This window comes from Salvelinus fontinalis, chromosome 19, assembly GCF_029448725.1.
Source record: "Salvelinus fontinalis isolate EN_2023a chromosome 19, ASM2944872v1, whole genome shotgun sequence".
Lineage (NCBI taxonomy): Eukaryota > Metazoa > Chordata > Actinopteri > Salmoniformes > Salmonidae > Salvelinus > Salvelinus fontinalis.
The window spans coordinates 14431692-14454367 of record NC_074683.1 but is presented as its reverse complement, the minus strand read 5'-3'; the positions used below and the strand labels follow the sequence as shown (position 1 = coordinate 14454367).

The following is a 22676-nucleotide window of genomic DNA, read 5'->3' as shown; positions in this document are numbered from 1 at the left end:
CTCGGGGCATTTTGAAGTCAGAGGGGATGCAACCAGTGGTCAGGGATGAGTTGTTGAGTGAAGTGAGGAAAGAGAGAAGGTCTCCAGAGATGATCTGGAGAAGGGAGGAGGGGATAAAGTTGAGCTGGCAGGTTGTCGGGCGGCCAGACCTCACTAGTCGCAGGATGTCATCTAGAGAAAGAGGAGAGAAAGAGGTCAAGGCATAGGGTAGTTCTTTGTGAGTGAGACCAGTGGACTCAATAGGCTGAGTTAATGAGTAGAGGATGTAGCCAACCTTTTTTTCCAAAGTGGTTAACAAAGTCGTCCGTGAGAGGGAGAAGGATTAAAAAAACATCTTAAGGATCGGTGTTCCGTCAACGGGACAGTTGTAAGTCATGCAGCGCGTTAAATCAAAATCGCAGATTTTAGTTTAAAAACAAATGACGGTACATAGAAGTGTCTTATATAGGCTGAAAGCTTACATTCCTGTTAACCTCTACTTCCTCACAAACCCGGGTCCGGGAGCACCCCCACCAGTAAAAAAGCTGACAAACATAGGCTAGCATAGCGTCACAAGTAAATAGTAGCATCTAAATATCATTAAATCACAAGTCCAAGACACCAAATGAAAGATACACATCTTGTGAATCTAGCCATCATTTCTGATTTTTAAAATGTTTTACAGGGAAGACACAATATGTAAATCTATTAGCTAACCACGTTAGCAAAAGACACCACTTTTTTACTCCACCATTTTTTTACTCCATCAGTAGCTATCACAAATTCGACCAAATAAAGATATAAATAGCCACTAACCAAGAAACAACTTCATCAGATGACAGTCTGATAACATATCTATTGTATAGCATATGTTTTGTTGGAAAAATGTGCATATTTCAGGTATAAATCATAGTTTACCATTGCAGCCACTATCACAACTCTCACCAAAGCGACTAGAATAACTACAGAGACCATCGTGTATTAGCTAATTACTCATCATAAAACATTTCTTAAAAATACACAGCGTACAGCAGATGAAAGACACAGATCTTGTGAATCCAGCCAATATTTCAGATTTTCTAAGTGTTTTACAGCGAAAACACAATATAGCGTTATATTAGCTTACCACAATAGCAAAAATCACAACAGCATTGATTCAAGGCAAAAATAGCGATAACGTATAAACCACCAAAATATATTAATTTCTTCACTAACCTTCTCAGAATCCTTCAGATGACAGTCCTATAACATCATATTACACAATTCATATAGAGTTGGTTCGAAAATGTCCATATTTAGCGGCACAAATCGTGCTTATACAATGTGATTAGTGTCCAAAACCTCAAGCAATCTGTCCGGCGCCATCTTGGAGAGGCACCTATTCTAATCGAAAACTATTCATAAACTTGACTAAAAAAATACAGGTTGGACAGCAATTGAAAGACAAATTAGTTCTTAATGCAATCGCTGGGTTACATTTTTAAAATTAACGTTACTTCAAGCATACAGCGTGCGCTAAATCAGACGCACCGAAATTCATGGCGGAATTATTATTTAACATTTGTCAACAGAACAACGAATTATCAGCATAAATACTTCTTACTTTTTGATGTGCTTCCATCAGAATCTTGGGAAAGGTGTCCTTTCTCCAGAACAATCGTCTTTTGGTTGAAAGATGTCCTCTTGTCCTGTCGAAATAGCCGCTAACGTTAGCCACCCACTGGAGAAGTGTCCAACTCGTGAAAGCGTATGACAAAGAAATCCAGGAAAATCGCAATAAACTGATATAAACTGCTATAAATCGGTTTATAATTAACAACATTATGATGTCTTTAACACCTATATCGAATAAAAACAGAGCCGGATATATCTAAGATGTATCTAAAACAGGAGCTTCTAGCACGACATGCCAAGATCCTCCCTGCGTCAGAGCGAAGAGTCAAAAGATGGGACACCTTGTTTCCAAGCTATTTATAAACTTTCAGATCTGCCTAGAGACTCCATTTCAAGTCCCTCTATTCGCTGACACCCAGGGGAAGGCGTATGCAGTGCATCTCAACCAATAGAGGACAGGCAATTTAATAAACTGTTCTGGGAACAGCGAGCAGATTTCAGCATTTTCAAATCCTCATAGGAAAATTGCTCTAAGTCCAGTTCTGTTTCACTCACAGACATAATTCAAACGGTCTTAGAAACTAGAGAGTGTTTTCTATCCAATTGTAATATTGTACGAGCAAGAATTGAGTACAAGGCAGTTTAATTTGGGCACTATTTTTTCCAATGGGGAAACAGCGCCCCCATATTGACAAGAAGTTAATATAACTACACTGTCCAATTTACGGTAGCTATTACTTCGAAAAAATGCCATGCTATTGTTTGAGGAGAGCTTCTAACAACAAAACACTTTTTTCAATGCTATAGGTTTGATAAATTCACCTCCGAAGGTGAAATGTGTCCTTACATTCTGAAATCTTGCTCTGATTTATCATCCAAAGGGTCCCAGAGATAACATGAAGTCTCATTTTGTTAGATAAAATCATTTTTCATATTCTGAAGGTCCATATAGCATGCACGATTGATTTTGTATTTCCACTTGTTCAATTTTCAAAGAAAGAAATCTCACCCTAAATGTTGTTTCAACAAGTAAAAATCACGTTCATATCTATTCCTCAGAGATTCTAGAAGGTAACAAGACTTCACTATTTCATTAGGGGTGTAGTATATCCTATAGGGCACCATATTTGGTCAGAGAGTGACACCTTCATGGTATGCCGATGACGCCTGTGACCATCTCTTGAACAACTGTATCTTTGTCAAATAAGCACCAATCGGGGTCAAACAAAGCTAGCTAGATAGCCAATGAGCCGGGCTTTATGGGAGTACCCGGAAACCATGTATATGTTGTAAAATGTAGCTTCTAACCTTGTACGACAGGATGCATTTTCATTTTGGACAAAAATTATAAGGATATTCAGACTTATGAAGTTATGAAAACTGGTTGTTTTGCAAATGTTGAACTTATAATATGGCTACTAATACTTGGAAAGCTACATCAATGTCCAAGTATACAGATTTGATGATATTCTTGCAGAAAAATGGAATATGAATGCAAATGTCTCTTTCACAATTTGCCCAAATGTACATGGGGACTTCACACTAAATGTCTGTCATACTCCAAGTAATCCATCTGAAACTTTTTACATACACTGCTTCTATCTTGTGGACACTATCGGCATTACAAACGGAGTGATGGCAATAAGAGAGACCTTTCTCTTCCATTTCAAGATGGTGGTAAAAAAACACTGGTTGTTTTTTTCTTTGTATTTTATGCTATCAGATCTATTGTGTTATATTCTCCTACATTCACTTCACATTTCCACAAACTTCAAAGTGTTTCCTTTCAAATGGTACCAAGAATATGCATACCCTTGCTTCAGGGTCTGAGCTACAGGCAGTTAGATTTGGGTATGTCATTTAGGTGAAAATTTAAAAAAAAGGGGGCTATCCCTAAGAAGTTTTTTAAGTGGCACAGAGTTTCCTAGGGTTAGCGGTAGAAGCTTGAAATATAGAGAGGTAGAAAGTGGCTTTACCATCAGATACAGAGGAAGAGAAAATAGAGAGGAGGGAGTGAAAGGTTGATAGGTCTTCCGGAAGTTTAGTTTCGCTCAGCTGCCCGCAGTCCTGTTCTGTATGCTCGCAATGAGTCAACTAGCCACGGAGCAGGAGGGGAGGGCCGAGCCGGCCGGCAGGAAAGGGGACAGTGTGAGTCATAGGATGTGGAAAGGGAGGAGTGTAGGGTCGAAGAGGCAGAATCAGGAGACCGGAGGGAGAAGGATTTAACAAAAGGGAGAGATGATAGGATAGAAGAGAAGAGAGTAGTGGGAGAGAGAGAGCGAAGATTATGACAGTGCATGACCATCTGGGTAGGGGCTGAGTGGTTAGGGTTGGAGGAAAGGGAGACAGAAAATGAAACAAAGTAGTGATCAGAGACCTAGAGGGGGGTTACAGTGAGTTTAGTATGCGAGCAGCCTCTAGTAAAGATGAAGTCAAGCATATGGCCTGCTTTGTGAGTTGGAGGGGATTGGGAAAGGGTATGGTCAAAAGAGGCAAGGAGGGGAAGAGAGAGTTGGGAAAAAATGAATCGAAAGCAGACGTCGGGACGTTGAAGTCGTCAAGTATGAAGAGCGGTGAGCCATCGTCAGGAAATGCGCTTATCAAGGTGTCAAGCTCATTGACGAACTCTCCAACGGCACCTGGTGGATGATAGATGACAATAATGTTAAGCTTGAGTGGACAAGTGACAGTGACAGCATGGAATTCAAATGAGGAGATGGACAGGTGAGAGATAGAGAAAATCTCCACTAATGACAAATGAGTAGACCCATGCCACCAGCACGACAACCAGATGCTTTCGGACTATGAGAGAAAACATAGTCAGATGAAGACAGAGCAGCTGGAGTAGCAGGGTTCTCTGGGGTGATCCATGTCTCCATCAGGGACAAAAAGTAAAGGGACTGAAGGGCAGCATAGGCTTAGCTGAACTTTGTGTTCTTGATCGCAGATTGACGGTTCCAACTGCTGCCAGAGACCCGGAATTCTACATGGGTTGTGTGTGCAGGATACATTAGAGGCCACACTAGTCATGGACTGTTTTATCTGCTACCGCACGGCAAGCGGTACTGGAGCGCCAAGTCTAGGTCCAAAAGGCTTCTTAATAACAGCTTCTTACCCCCAAGCCATAAGACTCCGGAACAGTTAATCAAAGGGCTACCCAGACCCCTCTTTTACGCTGCTGCTAAGCTGTGTTTATTATCTATGCATAGTCACTTTAACTCTACCTACATGTACATATTACCTCAATAACCTCGACTAACCGGTGCCCCCGCACATTGACTCTGTACTGGTACCTGCTGTATATAGCCTCACTATTGTTATTTTACTGTTGCTGTTTAATTATTTGTTACTTTTATTTTCAATTTTGAACTTAACACTTTTTTTTCTTAACTTCTTAAAGCATTGTTGGTTAAGGGCTTGTAAAGTAAGCATTTCCCAGGAAATCTGAAATCCTTCAACCAGCATTTTTTGAAAATCTGGGCATTTTGGGAAAGTCACTGGATTTTGCAACCCTACTTGCAGGCTTGATGTGGTTGAGATATGAACTGGGGTACAATTATGCACTAATAGCTAAAGGTAGCAAATAGCAAAATGCCCAGATTTTCAAAAAATGCTAGTTGAAGGATTTCAGATTTCCTGCTTCAGTTTCCAGGAAAATTCCAAGCAGGATTTGTGGAAAACCTGTGAATTTTGGGAAATCAAACCAACTTTTATTTGTCACATGCGTCACATACAACAGGTGTCAAACCAACAATTCTTTAAGAAGTTACAGGGCACCACTAAAGTGAAATGTGTTTGTACCCCTTTTATCTAAACCTTTTATTCTGAGTGTAATACAATGGACTCATGGTTTACAGACCACATCAGGCCTGCAAGTCACTTTATGCAGGTTTGAAAGGTGATGTGTAATTCCTATTGGAATCCAGCCAGTGTGGGTATTTCCAAAATACATTTCACCCACAACCTTTATTTAGAATGACTGCCAGGGTTAGGAAGACTATGCCATGAGACTATCTAAACCATCTAAACTGGAACAAGTATTTCAGTAATGGGTGCAATAAGTCCAAGTAACATATTGGATTAGTTTAGAATTTTTTTGTAATTTATATTTGAGTAGTATAAGAATAATGAATTACTCAATAAATCAATCAACGTACATGCACAAACATAGATATTGAAACAAATAATTAAAAAATCAACCTGCAATAGAGCATGCAGGGAAATATGATAATAATGGGTGTGGTTTTGGTTCAAAGTGATGTGTATGAGATTCAGGCCCCTTTATTAGGGTAAAACTAGGCCCTCAAATGATGAATTACGTATGATAGGCTGTGTTTACACAGGCAGCCAAATTCTGATATTCTTTCACTAATTTGTCTTTTGACCAATCTGATCAGCGCTGAAAAAGATCTGATTTGAAAAGATCTGATGTGATTGGTCAAAATAGCAATTACTGAAAAAAAGATCAGAATTGGGATGCCTGTCTCAACATTGCAGTACTGTGTTAAATCTTTTTTTTTTATGATTACATATTCAGTTAGCATCTCACTTGGTGAAGTCCATAGGACCCAAAAATGGATGAATGCAACAATGATGTCTCTGTTACTAACAAATACAGTCATGGGTGGTAAACTCTACAATTACTCGAAAGGCACTCTGGGACATATTTGAATAAGGCTTTACACTAAGCAGTGTGTTAATTTAACACTGTTCCGGTGTGTATATGGGTCCACAGACTCCACACGTTCAGTGTTGATTTAACACGCAGTGTTAATTCTTATTATTTATATTGGATCATCTGGTGTGTATTAATCCACTATGACCATTGCCTACAATGTTATGTTCAACCCTGGTCACCATACAGTAGATGTTTTAGTTATCTGAGCATATGAGGGCCTATTCATAGTTGTCCTCACAGTAAATCCCAACAGTGGGTGAATCATTTGACTTGGTCATGTAATTAAGCAACAAACAAACCACAGTACAGCAGCACTCGTACAGCCCTTTAACATCCTAGCGTGACACTCCTGATCTAGGTCACTTGTCCTGAATTCCAGCAGATCCTACTAATTCAGTAAACTCTCGCAAATCAAGGATCTTCCTTTATTTTGTGAAATAAGATTAGTATCTTATTGTAGCCTCTGAGCTTTCACAATCTCTTTGATCGATATCGCCTATTGTATTTTAAATGCAGAGTCCGTGCATTAAAAAAAATAAGAATTAGCTGATTTCAGGCTAGGTATAATGCTTTTTTAGAAAGATCTTGGTGTTATGATTATGAACCATCTCTATGGATCCATAATCCACAAGCTTTAAAATGATGGCATTGTAACCGTGTGCAGATTCACTTGGCAGTTATCAACTAAGGCATTAAAAAAAATGGATCCCCATTAGTCGACGTCAATGGCGACAGCTAATCTTACTCGGATTCGACAGATAACGAAAAAGACATTACAGACAAAAGACTTTACAATTTATATGCATTTAAAAACATTAACATCTAGTGTGTGTGCATCTATCAGTTACTCGTACATGTCAGTACATACACACAACAAGTAGGTCACAAGGGGAGAGGCGTTGTACCGTGAGGTGTTGCTTTATTTGTTTTTTTGAAACCAGTTTTGATATTCACTTGCGCTATATAAGATGGAACGGAGTTAGTTCAATGCACTCATGGCTCAGTATAATACTGTACGTTTCCTTGAATTTGTTGTGGACATGGGACATAAAAAGGTAAATTCCAGGTCATTCATAATTGCATGTCAAAGGTTCATGCTCGTGGACTGAGCGCTCCCTCTGCAGGGGACAATAGAGCAAAAAGATAATTGATAATGCTATACGAGGCAACCTGTTATATAATGCCCCTACATAAGACAGCGTTTAATAACCAGTAGTATGGTGCGTTTTCACAGCGCATTTTTAAGAATAGACAAATATTTGTCCTCTCCTTTTTTATGTATATTGCCAATACACAGAATATCCATAACAGTGACCAACACACAGACATAATTCTAATACAAGAAGAAACATGCTGGGATAAAATTAAACGTGTCACATGACATGGAGCCCTGATGGTCTAGTAACTGACGGTGTTCACCACTAGATGGGAGTGGTGACCCAGGTTATAGTCGATATTGCCATCTTGGCAACACAGAGACAGAAAAATTATACAAAATTGACAGAAAAATGTATGTCTCGCACATTTGTAGTTAGACTGTAAATGTTTTGGTAGATACCTCCAGAGATTCATTTGGTTCCTATCAAACAAAATTAAATCATTGCATAATTTTAAGTTGCATACAGGTATAAGGAAAATATCTTTGACTTTGGGAAAGATTGTTGAGTGAGTCAATGAACCAACATTTTACTGCAGTTAGCTCATACATACTATCACAGAGCTGACATAGTCTGGAACACACTAAAGGTTGTGTCACACGTGACTCATTGGTTTTGGAGGCACATTGGTTTTGGATCTTTACAATTACAATTCTGTGATTGTTACATTCATTTTTGGACTTTTCAGTTAATGATATATAGCCATTTACTCTTGAAGAATATAACTTTTAGAAATGCTTCCATGAGCTTAGTTCAACTGTCATACCTCACCAGAGCCAAGTGAACCTTCACCCCAGTCTGAGGTCCTGAGCGCTCTGGAACAGGTTTTCATCAAGGATCTCTCTGTACTTTGCTCTGTTGATTTTTGCATTGTTTGGCGGCATGAGTGAAGGATGCTTTGTTGCGATATAGGAAGCCGATTCTAGATTTTGGATTTGGATTGGAGTTGCTTAGTGTGAGTCTGGAAGGAGAGTTTACAGTCTAACCAGACACCTAGGTATTTGTAGTTGTCCGTGTATTCTAAGTCAGAAGCGTCCAGAGTAGTGATGCTAGACGGGCGGGCAGGTGCGGGCAGCGATCGGTTGAAGAGCATGCATTTAGTTTTACTTGTCATACCTTCAACCTGTAAACTATGGGGCTCTTACACATATTTGTGGAGTTCATCTACAGTATCAACAGTTGTTTTTTTCTTATGCTGGTGAAATATGTGAACATATGTAGCCTACTGTATTTTTTAATTGTATTAAATTATTATGCTCTTCATTCCTCTTACAGCCTGAGCGATCCGAAAGTCTAGCCGGAGAACAAACAACATCTGGGCGTGGGGAGAGGAGAGGGACGAGGCTCAGCAAGGATATTAGCAGATGGTGTCACTGCAACAACACTTCGTCAGGTACTGTAACGCAACTTCATATCCACCCACTCCACCTTAGGGAGCCATGCAGCATATATGTAAACCAACGCTAGGGGGGAAATGTCTCCCCTATACATAGCAGTTAAATGATTTCCCTTCCCCTATGTGTGAGGGAATTACGCCTGTAGATGGCAATATGGCAACTCAAACCACACCTCACCAACCCCCAAAACACCCCGGAGGGGATGGCTGCCATTTTACGGGCCCCTAACCAATTGTGTTCTTTTGTGTGTTTTTTCGCATTGTAACTTATTTTGTACATAATGTTGATGCTACTGTCTCTTATGAATGTAAAGAGCTGCTGGATATCAGAACAGCGATTACTAACCTAACTGGCCGAATTGTTTTCTTTAATGAGTCTGACGCAAAGGATATAATGTTGCTCCCAGACAAGGCTCAAATCCCCGTAATCCGCAAGAAGAAAAGAAGGAGGACGCAGATCAGGGTGCCTTGTGAGAATTTGTCGGCAAGTGGGTAACCCGCCTCTACCATCTGTTCTATTGGCCAACGTACAATCACTGGAGAATAAACTGGACCTATATACTAGTGACCGGGGACTTTAATTCAGACAAATTTAAGTCTGTTTTATCTCATTTCTACCTGCATGTCATATGTGCAACCAGAGGTAAAAAAAACTCTAGAACATCTTTACTCCACATACAATATGTACAAAACTCTCCCTCGCCCTCCATTTGGCAAATCTGACCATAATGCTATCCCCCTGATTCCTGCTTACAAGCAAAAACTAAAGCAGGAAGTACCATTGACTCGCTCAATACGGAAGGGGTCAGATGACGTGGATGCTATGCTACAGGACTGTTTTGCTAGCACAGACTGGAATATGTTCCGGGATTCATCCATGGCTTTGAGGAGAATACCACCTCAGTCACCAGCTTCATCAATAAGTGCATCGATGACGTCTTCCCTACAGTGGCCATACGTACAACCAGAAGCCATGAGTTACAGGCAACATCCGCACCGAGCTAAAGGGTAGAGCTGCTACTTTCTTATAAGCGTCTGGACACTAATCCGGACACTTATAAGAAATCCCACTTTTCCCTCAGACTAACCATCAAACAGGCAAAGTGTCAATACAGGACTAATATTGAATCACTTTAGCACTCTTTAGCACTCTTTCAAACTTATATACACTGCTCAAAAAAATAAAGGGAACACTTAAACAACACAATGTAACTCCAAGTCAATCACACTTCTGTGAAATCAAACTGTCCACTTAGGAAGCAACACTGATTGACAATAAATTTCACATGCTGTTGTGCAAATGGAATAGACAAAAGGTGGAAATTATAGACAATTAGCAAGACACCCCCCAATAAAGGAGTGATTCTGCAGGTGGTGACCACAGACCACTTCTCAGTTCCTATGCTTCCTGGCTGATGTTTTGGTCACTTTTGAATGCTGGCGGTGCTTTCACTCTAGTGGTAGCATGAGACGGAGTCTACAACCCACACAAGTGGCTCAGGTAGTGCAGCTCATCCAGGATGGCACATCAATGCGAGCTGTGGCAAGAAGGTTTGCTGTGACTGTCAGCGTAGTGTCCAGAGCATGGAGGCGCTACCAGGAGACAGGCCAGTACATCAGGAGACCTGGAGGAGGCCGTAGGAGGGCAACAACCCAGCAGCAGGACCGCTACCTCCGCCTTTGTGCAAGGAGGGGCACTGCCAGAGCCCTGCAAAATGATCTCCAGCAGGCCACAAATGTGCATGAAACAAAGACTGTTGACATCTAGTGGAAGCCATAGGAATTGCAATCTGGGAGCTGGAATTACAAAGAACCCTTAGCTTTCCATTATAAGAGCCTGGGAGCTAAAAAGAAATAATAATAATTCTGGGTGGTTTTTCTTTGGATATTCCCCTACCATATCAATTGTGTTATAGTCTCATACATTATTTTAACATTTCTACAAACTTAAAAATGTTTTCTATCCAATGCTACCAATGATGTGCTTATCCTGGCTTTTGGGCCTGAGTAACAGGCAGTTTACTTTGGACACGTCAGTAAGGCGGAAATTCTGAAAAAAGGAGCCTAGTCTGAAGAAGTTTGTTTGAGCCAATCAGTTGTGTTGTGACAAGGTAGGGTGGGGTATACAGAAGATAGCCCTATTTGGTAAAAGACCAAGACCATATTATGGCAAAAACAGCTCAAATAAGCAAAGAGAAATGACAGTCCATCCTTACTTTAAGACATGGTCAGTCAATATGGAACATTTCAAGAACTTTGAAAGTTTCTTCAAGTGCAGTCGCAAAAACCATCAAGCGCTATGATGAAACTGTCTGTCATGAGGACCACCAGAGGAATAGAAGACCCAGAGTTACTTCTGCTGCAGAGGATACGTTCATTAGAGTTACCATTCTCAGAAATTGCAGCCCAAATAAATGCTTCACAGATTTCAAGTAATGGACACATCTCAATATCAACTGTTCAGAGGAGACTGTGTGAATCAGGCCTTCGTGGTTGAATTGCTGCAAAGAAACCACTATTAAAGGACATAAATAATAATTAGAGACTTGCTTGGGCCAAGAAACACAAGCAATGGACAATAGACCGGCGGAAATTTGTCCTTTGGTCTGATGAGTCCAAATTTGAGTCCAAATGAGTTCAAACCTCAACCAAGTTGAGATGGTTTGGGATGAGTCGGACCGCAGAGTGAAGGAAAAGCAGCCAACAAGTGCTCAGCATATGTGGGAACTCCTTCAAGACTGTTGGAAAAGCATTCCAGGTGAAGCTGGTTGAGAGAATGCCAAAACTGTGCAAAGCTGTCATTAATGCAAAGGGTGTCTATTTGAAGAATCTCAAATATAAAATATATTTTGATTTGTTTAACCCTTTTTTGGTTACTACATGATTCCATATGTGTTAATTCATAGTTTGATGTCTTCACTATTACTCCACAATGTAGAAAATAGTACAAATAAAGAAAAACCCTTGAATGAGCAGGTGTTCTAAAACCTTTGACCGGTAGTGTACATTTGAGGTAAAAGTGAACTTGTTCTTCAGTTGTCAAGCGGCATACATAATAAAGTAATTTATTGAAGACAATTAACATAATAATTCACAAGGTAGTAGATATAGAATTATGTTATTATAACCTGAAAAAAAAGGTCTGCTTTTTGTTAGAGTTCCTTGTTAATTGGGTCCTAACTCCTCTGGTTTGAGGGCAGAGATAGCTGTAGCGGTAATGCTATTTTTTAGTTATTTAAAAATCTAACATTTTACAGCTATGAACAGGAATAAGCCCAGTTTAACTTCTTATGGCTGCAGGGGCAGTATTGAGTAGCTTGGATGAAAGGTGCCCAGAGTAAACGGCCTGCTCCTCAGTCCCAGTTGCTAATATATGCATATTATTATTATTATTGGATAGAAAACACTCTGAAGTTTCAAAAACTGTTTGAATGATGTCTGTGAGTATAACAGAACTCATAAGGCAGGCAAAAACCTGAGAAGAAATCACAACAGGAAGTGGGAAATCTGAGGTTGGTCGATTTTCAACCCAGCCCCTATTGAATACACAGCCCCTATTGAATACACAGTGGGATATTGGTTATGTTGCACTTCCTAAGGCTTCCACTAGAAGTCAACCGTCTTTAGAAACTTGAATGAGGCTTCTACTGTGATGTGGGGCCGGATGAGAGCTCTTTGAGTCAGTGGTCTGGCAGAGAGCCAGGTCCTGGTCACTCGCATTTCACATGATAGCGACCTGCGTTCCAGGGCTTTTCTACAGACAATGGAATTCTCCGGTTGGAACGTTATTGAAGATTTATGATAAAAACATCCTAAAGATTGATTCTATACTTAGTTTGAAATTTTTCTACTACCTGTAATAAAACTTTTTGAACTTTTCGCCTGACGTTCACCTGGATCTGCATGAGCGTTTGGATTTGTGTACTAAACGCCCTAACAAAACTAGCTACATGGACATAAATAATGGACATTATCGAACAAATCTAACATTTATTGTGGAGCTAGGATTCCTGGGAGTGCATTCTGATGAAGATCATAAAAGGTAAGGGAATATCTATAACGTTATTTCTGATTTCTGTTGACTCCAACATGGCGGATACATTTTTTTTCTTTCTGAGCACCGTTCTCAGATTATTGCATGGTTTGCTTTTTCCGTAAAGTTATTTTGAAGTCTGACACAGCGGTTGCATTAAAGAGAGGTATATCTATAATTCCTTATGTAACACTTGTATTTTCATCAACATTTATGATGAGTATTTCTGTAAAATTGATGTGGCTATGCAAAATCACTGGATGTTTTTGGAACTAGTGAACGTAACGAGCCAATGTAAACTCAGATTTTTTGATATAAATATGAATTTTATCAAACAAAACATACATGTATTGTGTAACATGAAGTCATATGAGTGTCATCTGATGAAGATCATCAAAGTTTAGTGATTAATTTTATCTCTTTGTGCTTTTTGTGACTCCTCTCTTTGGCGTGAAAAATGGCTGAATTTTTCTGTGATTTGGCGGTGACCTAACATAATCGTTTGTAGTGCTTTCGCTGTAAAGCCTATTTGAAATCGGACACTTTGGTGGGATTAACAACAAGATTACCTTTAAAATTGTATAAAATACATGTATGTTTGAGGAATTTTAATTATGAGATTTCTGTTATTTGAATTTGGCGCCCTGCACTTTCACTGGCTGTTGTCATATCGATCCCGTTAACGGGATTGCAGCCATAATTAACAGGCACACAAAGGATTGCTCCCCCACAAAAGAAAATGAGGTGTTGGCCTACAGAAAGTTTGTGGTTTGGTCTAATCAAGGCGGATCCAAACAACTAAACTGCAAACAACTTTACAGACCTAAACTGCAAACGCACTTTTGCAAAATTAACTAACACTATCACAATTTAAGATACATGTTACAAAAACAGCTAACTCTGTCAAAATAGTATCTTTATTCATCAAATTAGAAGGTAATCTCACCACTCATTAGATAATGGCTAAAACAAATACTAACTATAACCATCAATAGGCCAACTTTTTCTGTGGAAAAGAGTAAACGGAATAAGATGGTAATGAAACATTTAATAGAAGTGAGACTATTCTTAATCTCAGAATAAGGATCCAATATTTCCCAAATAGTTTCCTTCACAGTGCTCAAGTATCCGAGAAAACTGTAAGTACTTACATAACCATTAGACTTTTCCAATTTAATGAGGGGAATCAGTGTCTGTTGTGTGGGTGGCACAGCACAGTAATAGAGTAAAACATTTTAATAATAATTTAACAGGGTGCTGTACTAGGACCATGCAAGCCAGGTATGTTACTACCTGCCTCCTATCCTATATGTGTGACAGTAGGCCAGCTATATGTCTGTGTGAATGTGTTTGTGCTTTTACATGTGTACATTGTCTGTCTGGCAGTCCCCCGATCCCTTTGCCTTCCGTCTGCCTGCGTGCCTGCCTGTCTGAACTGTCCGTCTGCCTGGAAAGATGACATATCATATAGCCTAGTTTCATGTACTCAAAGAAAACAAAGCAATTGTTGTAATGATAACTGTGATTAGGTGGTATCTTAGCAACAGTTCTATAGTGTGTCATGCATGCTTGTTATAAGCAGTGAGCAGTTCTGATATTTTTTAACTGTAAGAAATGTAAGTCCTGTATGCGGAAAATAATAACATAGTTAGGGTAAGAGGCCGACGGACCATTTTTTTCCAAATGCCCACTCATACACAGGAAATGCTAACTGACTCCCAGATACAATATGGATCTGAGGAATCTGTGCACCATGTTTGTAGCGTTATTTAGAGGGAACAACAACGTCCCGGAAATTGGATTGGAAAAACGGCATGGGGTTGAATGTGTGTGTGAAGAAGAGTCTGAAGCAAGGTTTCATTTATGTTAAAGATAAACAACAGTTTGGTTTAAGAGCATGCCATTTTACATGAATTGCAATGTATGAAGTGAGACGAGGCTGAAATGTAATGAGAAGGCGATATAATGAATGAGACATTGCTTTGATGTTCTGAGAATCATACTATACGTGTTTGAATAACGGGGCTGAGATGTAGTGAGACAAATAATACATCTTCAAATATAAGAAACTGGAACCACAAAAGTAGTAAAAAGTCCAAAGTTGGGTCGGCATGGTAGGGATAAAAACACAGCAAACAGAGGACATAGAAGGCACGGTATGTGGGGGAAGCATGGTTGTGATGGAAGATGAGGTGTGCGTTTTTGTGATTGGAAAAGTGTGGTGAGTTAAGAGAGTGAAAAGGAAAATGGTTGCAAATGCCGGAACCCGTGTGTCTGCAAGCAGGAGTTGTGAAAGAGAGCGTTTCAATGTTGTGCAGATATGGGATATAAATTGGAAAAGAAATTACAAATATAGTCTATTTATTTATTGTCCTATCACGATGGAACGGTCCACAACCCAATACCCTAAACACCGAACCTCAGTGACCCACACAATAAGGAGAAGTCCTTTACTGTTTTATAGGCCCACTGCAAGTATCCTATAGACAACCAAGACAGAAAGATAAACGTGGTCAGAGACCCAGTAAAGCAGCACCGTCCCCTCGAGGGTCTGAGGTTGCCTCATCAAAGCCCCCGGGTGGGTGAGCATGATATTCAAGGAATTTCGGTGGGATTTCCAGTGGAGACCCCAACCCAGGTAGTGGCAGGGCTGGCAACACTAGCTGCAGTAACCCTTGGGGAGAGGGTCAAACTCGGACAATCAGAGAGGGAGCAAATTATTGTGGCCCGGTCGGCACAAAATAAATCAAAAGGTTTGACTGTCACAACGGGGGACCATCGTGTGTGTGTCTCAGGGGAAAGGGGGGTATCTGCAATCCTTCAGCTAGGACTTGACATTGGTTAAGCAAATCTCCCCATTCTTGCTCAATTTTGCATGCCTTCTCAAACAGCTACAACTGTATATGCATTCGGGCATCAAGTATTCTCTTGAGTTGGGCTCAGGGATGGAACATCTGTTGAACATCTGAGCTTGTGGTTGTTTGTGATGGAACGGTGGGGAGAGTGTGTGAATGTATCCCACATCTGTTGCTAAGGGGTAATGATGTTTACAATTGGCTCATTCATCCCCCTCCTCTCCCCTGTAACTATTCCCCAGGTTGTTGCTGTAAATGAGAACGTGTTCTCAGTCAACTTACCTGGTAAAATAACAGATAAATTAAAAAATAAAAATGTTAGGGAAAGTATAGGATGAATTACAATAACTGCTTCACAAAAATGAATTGCTTGCCAAACAATGTTATTTTTGTAATGCCAGTCCCAATTATAGGTAACAATCCTTCGTATGAAGTGCCTACATTAGTACGCATATTATTAGTTAATTGTGGAAATGTTTTATTATTATTATTAAAAAAAAATACCTTTATTTAACTAGGCAAGTCAGTTAAGAACAAATTCTTATTTTCAATGACGGCCTAGAAACAGTGGGTTAACTGCCTTGTTCAGCTGGAGGATTCAATCTTGTAACCTTTCAGTTACTAGTCCGTGGGGCGACGCACAATTGGCATAGCGTCGTCCGGGTTAGGGAGGGTTTGGCCGGTAGGGATATCCTTGTCTCAGTATGTAAAAATGTAATAAAATGTATGCACTCTACTGTAAGTCGCTCTGAAAAGAGCGTCTGCTAAATGACTAAAATGTAAATGTAAAATGTAGTCCAACACTCTAACCACTAGGCTACCTGCCGCCCCAACAAATTAATTAAGATGTGCAATATATATAGCATTTCCAACGCCCTCACCACGATTGTACTGTATTCTGTTATTTAAAAAAAAAAATATATATATATATATATTTAAATAATATATATATACATTTATTTTTATTTTTATAACAGTACACAGTGCAATCTTGGTGAGGGCGGTGGAAATGCTTTTGGGTGTTAATCTGCTTTTGTTCTGTAGGTGGCACTGTGTGCTCTTTTTAAAGGATGGGTCTCAATCTCTCAAAGACCATAGGATCCAGGTGGACAGGGGTGGTCTGCCAGTCACTAGGATGACAACCCAACTTGGGATGGGGGAAGGTTTTATTGGGTGGAATAGTGGAGAACAATTGGAGGTTTACTCAGTAGCAGTGCAAATATCATGATACAGCTGTATGGACACTCAATCATCATGGTATTTTTTTATATTTTTTATTAACAAACATATATTATGATAAATATAATTGAAACTTGTATCTCATTACGGTAAATGGAGAATAAGTGTAGCCAGTTATAATTGTAATGGCTTAGCAGATAATAAGAAAAGACGATCAGTATTTACCTGGCTAAAAGAGAAGGGATGAAATATCTATTGTTCACAGTAAACTCCTTCAACAATTTTAGATGAAGTTGTATGGAAAAAGGACTTGGGGAGGGGGGGGTGATATATAATTCTCCCATGGGCAAAGAAACTCAAAAGGTGTGATGCTATTAATTAACTTTTTTTTATTTATCCGAATGTGCAAATTCTCCAAACAGATTGACAAGGTAGATTGGATCTTTTGAATATGTTATTAGACCATAAACTGATTTGGCTTATTAATCTGTACGGTCCAAATAATGATGATCCATGCTTCTTTGAAAATATATATAATAACTTATCAAGCCTACAAGCAATGCAAGACTCTACTATTATGGTGGGAGATTATAATACAGTTTTAAATACCTCAATGGGTGGTAAAGGAAATCACATTACAAACTACAGTATCACCCTCACGCATTTAAGGAAATCACGAATATCATGGATGTATTGCAACTAGTGGATATATGGAGGCTTAAATATCCTGACCTAGTGAGATATACATGGCGGAGGCTTAGTCAAGCTAGTCGTCTTAACTACTTTCTTATGTCATTCTCGCTGGCACCAAAAGTTATAAAAAGTTTTGATAGGGGACAAAATGCGCTAGGACCATCTAATAATTGGCATATACATTACTCTGACAGAATTTCCACGTGGACGAGGATGTTGGAAATTGAATCAAAGCCTATTGGATGACAACTTGTTTTTAACCAGGACAGAATCATTTATAACTGACTTTTTCCAACATGACGTAGGTACAGCAGATCACCTTATTGTATGGGAGCTTTTATATGTGCCTTTAGAGGCCAATGCAATACTCATCTTTAAAACAAAAGCAATTTAGGTCAAAAGAGTTCATATTAACAAAGGAAATAGAGAGACTAACAGTACAGATAGCAATAAAAACTGTACCATAGAGGCACAGAATAAGTTATAGGAAAAACAAAAAACATGTGTAATATATTAGTGTAATATATTATAAAAAATAAAGTGAACTGGATGCAATATTGGGAAAAATGCACCAAATTATTTTTAATCTTCAACATGGAAATGCTATCAAAAATAATTTACTATAACTTGTTACAAATGATGGAGTCACCCATGATTCACCAACCACATTTTGAAAGGGGAAGCAAAGTACTTTAAATGTAGGTTTTCATTACAGTTTCCTCCATCTCCACTAACCAAAGTTAATTGTAAGGATTTTTTTTCTATTCATAATGTAAAATTAACAGCTGTACAGAAAGACTCATGTGAACGCCAAATTACAGGTGAGCAACTTGATACAGTTAAAGCCTGTAAGTCCGGGAAAACTCCAGGGCTGGATGGCATACCAGTGGAGGTATACCAAACTTTTCTTCATGTACTCAGAGGACCATTATTAAGTTTTAACCACTCCTATAAAAATGGTAGATTACCAGATACTCAACAAGAAGGTCTGATTTTTAAAAAACATAATTGGAGGCTCCTTACACTTAGTGCATAGAATTAAAAAGGTACTGTCCGATATTATTCATCCTAATCAGAAAGCTTTTTTACATGGATGAGACATTGGAGAGAATATAACACAAGTAGTGGAAACACTAGAACACTATGAAAAGTCTGGGAAACCAGGCTTAGTAGACAAAGCTGTCGTTGAAAAGGCTTTTGATGAAGTATGACTGGAATTTATTTGTAAATGCCTGGAATATTTCCATTTTGGAGAAGCTATTATACAATGGGTTAAAGTTATGTATAGTAACCCCCCCCACTCCAGCAGGTATATTTCACTGGTCATCCCCAAAGCCAACACTTCCTTTGGCCGCCTTTCCTTCCAGTTCTCTGCTGCCAGTGACTGGAACGAATTGCAAAAATCACTGAAGCTGGAGTCTTATACAGTAGGGCAAAAAAGTATTTAGTCAGCCACCAATTGTGCAAGTTCTCCCACTTAAAACGATGAAAGAGGCCTGTAATTTTCATCATAGGTACACTTCAACTATGACAGACAAAATGAGGAAAAAAAATCTTGAAAATCACATTGTAGGATTTTTTATGATTTTAGTTGCAAATTATGGTGGAAAATAAGTATTTGGTCAATAAGAAAAGTTTATCTCAATACTTTTTTATATACCCTTTGTTGGCAATGATAGAGGTCAAACGTTTTCTGTAAGTCTTCACAAGGTTTTCACACACTGTTGCTGGTATTTTGGCCCATTCCTCCATGCAGATCTCCTCTAGAGCAGTGATGTTTTGGGGCTGTTGCTGGGCAACACGGACTTTCAACTCCCTCCAAAGATTTTCTATGGGGTTGAGATCTGGAGACTGGCTAGGCCACTCCAGGACCTTGAAATGCTTCTTACGAAGCCACTTCTTCGTTGCCCGGGCGGTGTGTTTGGGATCATTGTCATGCTGAAAGACCCAGCCACGTTTCATCTTCAATGTCCTTGCTGATGGTAGGCTTTGTTACTTTGGTCCCAGCTCTCTGCAGGTCATTCCCTAGGTCCCCCCGTGTGGTTCTGGGATTTTTGCTCACCGTTCTTGTGATCATTTTGACCCCACGGGGTGAGATCTTGCATGGAGCCCCAGATCGAGGGAGATTATCAGTGGTCTTGTATGTCTTCCATTTCCTAATAATTGCTCCCACAGTTGATTTCTTCAAACCAAGCTGCTTACCTATTGCAGATTCAGTCTTCCCCGCCTGGTGCAGGTCTACAATTTTGTTTCTGGTGTCCTTTGACAGCTCTTTGGTTTTGGCCATAGTGGAGTTTGGAGTGTGACTGTTTGAGGTTGTGGACAGGTGTCTTTTATACTGATAACAAGTTCAAACAGGTGCCATTAATACAGGTAACGAGTGGAGGACAGAGGAGCCTCTTAAAGAAGAAGTTACAGGTCTGTGAGAGCCAGAAATCTTGCTTGTTTGTAGGTGACCAAATACTTATTTTCCACCATAATTATGAAATAAATTCATTAAAAATCCTACAATGTGATTTTCAAGATTTTTTTTCTCATTTTGTCTCTCATAGTTGAAGTGTACCTATGATGAAAATTACAGGCCTCTCTCATCTTTTTAAGTGGGAGAACTTGCACAATTGGGGACTGACTAAATACTTTTTTGCCCCACTGTATCTCCCTCTCTAACTTTCAGCATCAGCTGTCAGAGCAGCATACTGATCACTGTATCTGTACACAGCAAATCTGTAAATATCACACCCAACTACCTCATCCCCATATTGTTACTTATCCTCTTGCTCTTTTGCACCGCAGTATCTCTACTTGCACATCATCATCTGCACATCTATCACTCCAGTGTTAATGCTAAATTGTAATTATTTTGCCTCTATGGCCTATTTATTGCCTTACCTCCCTACTCTTTTACATTTGCAAACACTGTACATATATTTTTCTATTGTGTTATTGACTGTATGTTTGTTTATGTGTAACTCTATGTTGTTGTTTTTGTCGCACTGCTTTGCTTTATCTTGGCCAGGTCGCAGTTGTAAATGAGAACTTGTTCTCAACTGGCCTACCTGGTTAAATAAAGGTGAAATAAAAATATATAAAAAAGTAAATAATGGCTACTTCTCAGAAAATATTGAACTGTCAAGAGGAGTAAAACAAGGTTGTCCACTATCGGCAAATCTATTTATTATGGCCATTGAAATGTTAGCTTTTAAAATCAGAACAATAATATCAAGGAGCTAGAAATCCAGGGCTTAAAAACAAAGGTGTCATTGTACGCTGATGATAGATGTCTTTTAAATCCACAATCCACAATTTGGATCCCTCCAAAGCCTCGTAGAGGATCTAGATAATTGTTCTAAACTCTCTGAATTACAACCAAATGGTGTGTACTATACTGTACTATATTACGTATTGGATCACCAATAATACAACGTTTAGATTACCGTGTAGTTTACCAATAAAATGGTCTGATGGTGAAGTGGACATACTTGGTATTCATATCCCAAAATAAAAAAAGTATTTTACTACAATACATTTTAATAGAAAGTTAGCAGAAATAGATATTGTTATCAAGGAAAGGAAAATACCTGGCTATTTGTGGAAAAATCACCCTAATTTAACTCTTTAGTCATGTCCCAGTTTATCTATTTGCTTATGGCTCTGCCAATACCTAATGACTTGTTTTTAAAATTATACTGAACAAAAATACAAATTCAACATGCAACAATTTCAACGATTTTGCTAAGTTACTGTTCATATAAGGAAATAAGTCAATTGAAATAAATTCATTAGGCCCTAATCTATGGATTTCACATGACTGGGCAGGGGCACATCCATGGGTGAGCCTGGGAGCGCATAGGCCCACCCACTGGGGAGCCAGGCCCAGCCAATCAGAATGAGTTGTTCCACACAAAAGGGCTTTATTACAGACAGAAATACTACTCAGTTTAATCAGCTGTTCGGGTGACTGGTCTCAGATGATCCTGCAGCTGAAGAAGCCGGATGTGGAGGTCCTGGGGTGGAGTGGTTACACGTTGTCTGCGGTTGTGAGGTTGGTTGGACACACTGCCAAGTTCTGTAATATGACGTTGCAGGAGGTTTATGGTAGAGAAATTGACATTTGTGTATTTGGTGTACATTCCTGCAGTCAGCATGCTAATTGCACCCTGCCTCAACTTGAGACATCTGTGGCATTTTACATTGTAGTCATTTAGCAGACGCTCTTATCCAGAGCGACTTACAGTAGCGAGTAGATACATCTTTGTACTTTTTCCGGTACTGGTCCCCCGTGGGAATCGAACCCACAACCCTGGCGTTGCAAGTGCTATGCTCTACAAACTGAGCCACTGAGCCAAAACTGCACATTTTAGAGTGGAGTTTTGTTGTCCCCAGCACAAGGTGCACCTGTGTAATGACCACACTGTTTAATGATATGCCACAACTGTCAGGTGGATGGATTATATTGGAAAAAGAGAAATGCTCACTAACAGGGATGTAAACAAATTTGTGCACACATTTTGAGATAAATAAGCTTTTTGTGCATATGGAAAATATCTGTGATATTTTATTTCAGCTCATGAAACATTGGACCAACACTTTGTTTACATGTTGCGTTTATATTTTTATTCAGTCTATATGAGTAAAACATATTCTATTTTATTTGGAATGGTAAGCCAGACAAAATTAAACTGGCCTATTTATATAATGAATATGAATTTGGAGGGCAGAAATGATTAAATATTAAAGCATTAGTGAAGACATCACAACTCACTAAAGGCTTCAGTCATACAAAAGCTATACTTAAATCCGAACTGGTTCTCTAGCAGATAAGTAAGAATGGCTCACCCCATGCTCAATAATGACCCTTTTCCCTTATTCAGATGACAACGTTTTACTTTCGGTTATTTGAAAATGAAATAATCTCCAAAATATAACCATTTTTTAAACAAGCCATCGAAAATTGGTTGCAATTTCAGTTTAATCCACCAGTAAAGATAGAACAAATATTACAATAAATATTATGGTTAAACTCAAATACACTAATTGATCAAATAAACTATTGTTTTGGAAAAACTGTTTTAAAAAGGGTATAATCTTTGTA

At 39.1% G+C, this 22676-nt stretch overlaps 1 protein-coding gene across 2 annotated transcripts in view; it reads left to right on the top strand.

Moving 5' to 3' along the window:
• The window catches only part of LOC129816411 (nck-associated protein 5-like), a 111295-nt gene that overhangs the window by 8461 nt on the left and 80158 nt on the right, over positions 1-22676 (top strand). For both annotated transcript variants that reach the window (XM_055870869.1, XM_055870868.1), the window contains exon 2: positions 8704-8821. In XM_055870869.1, the coding sequence (XP_055726844.1) occupies positions 8793-8821 (29 nt within the window). In that variant the 5' untranslated portion in view covers positions 8704-8792. The remainder of the gene's footprint in view (positions 1-8703; positions 8822-22676) is intronic.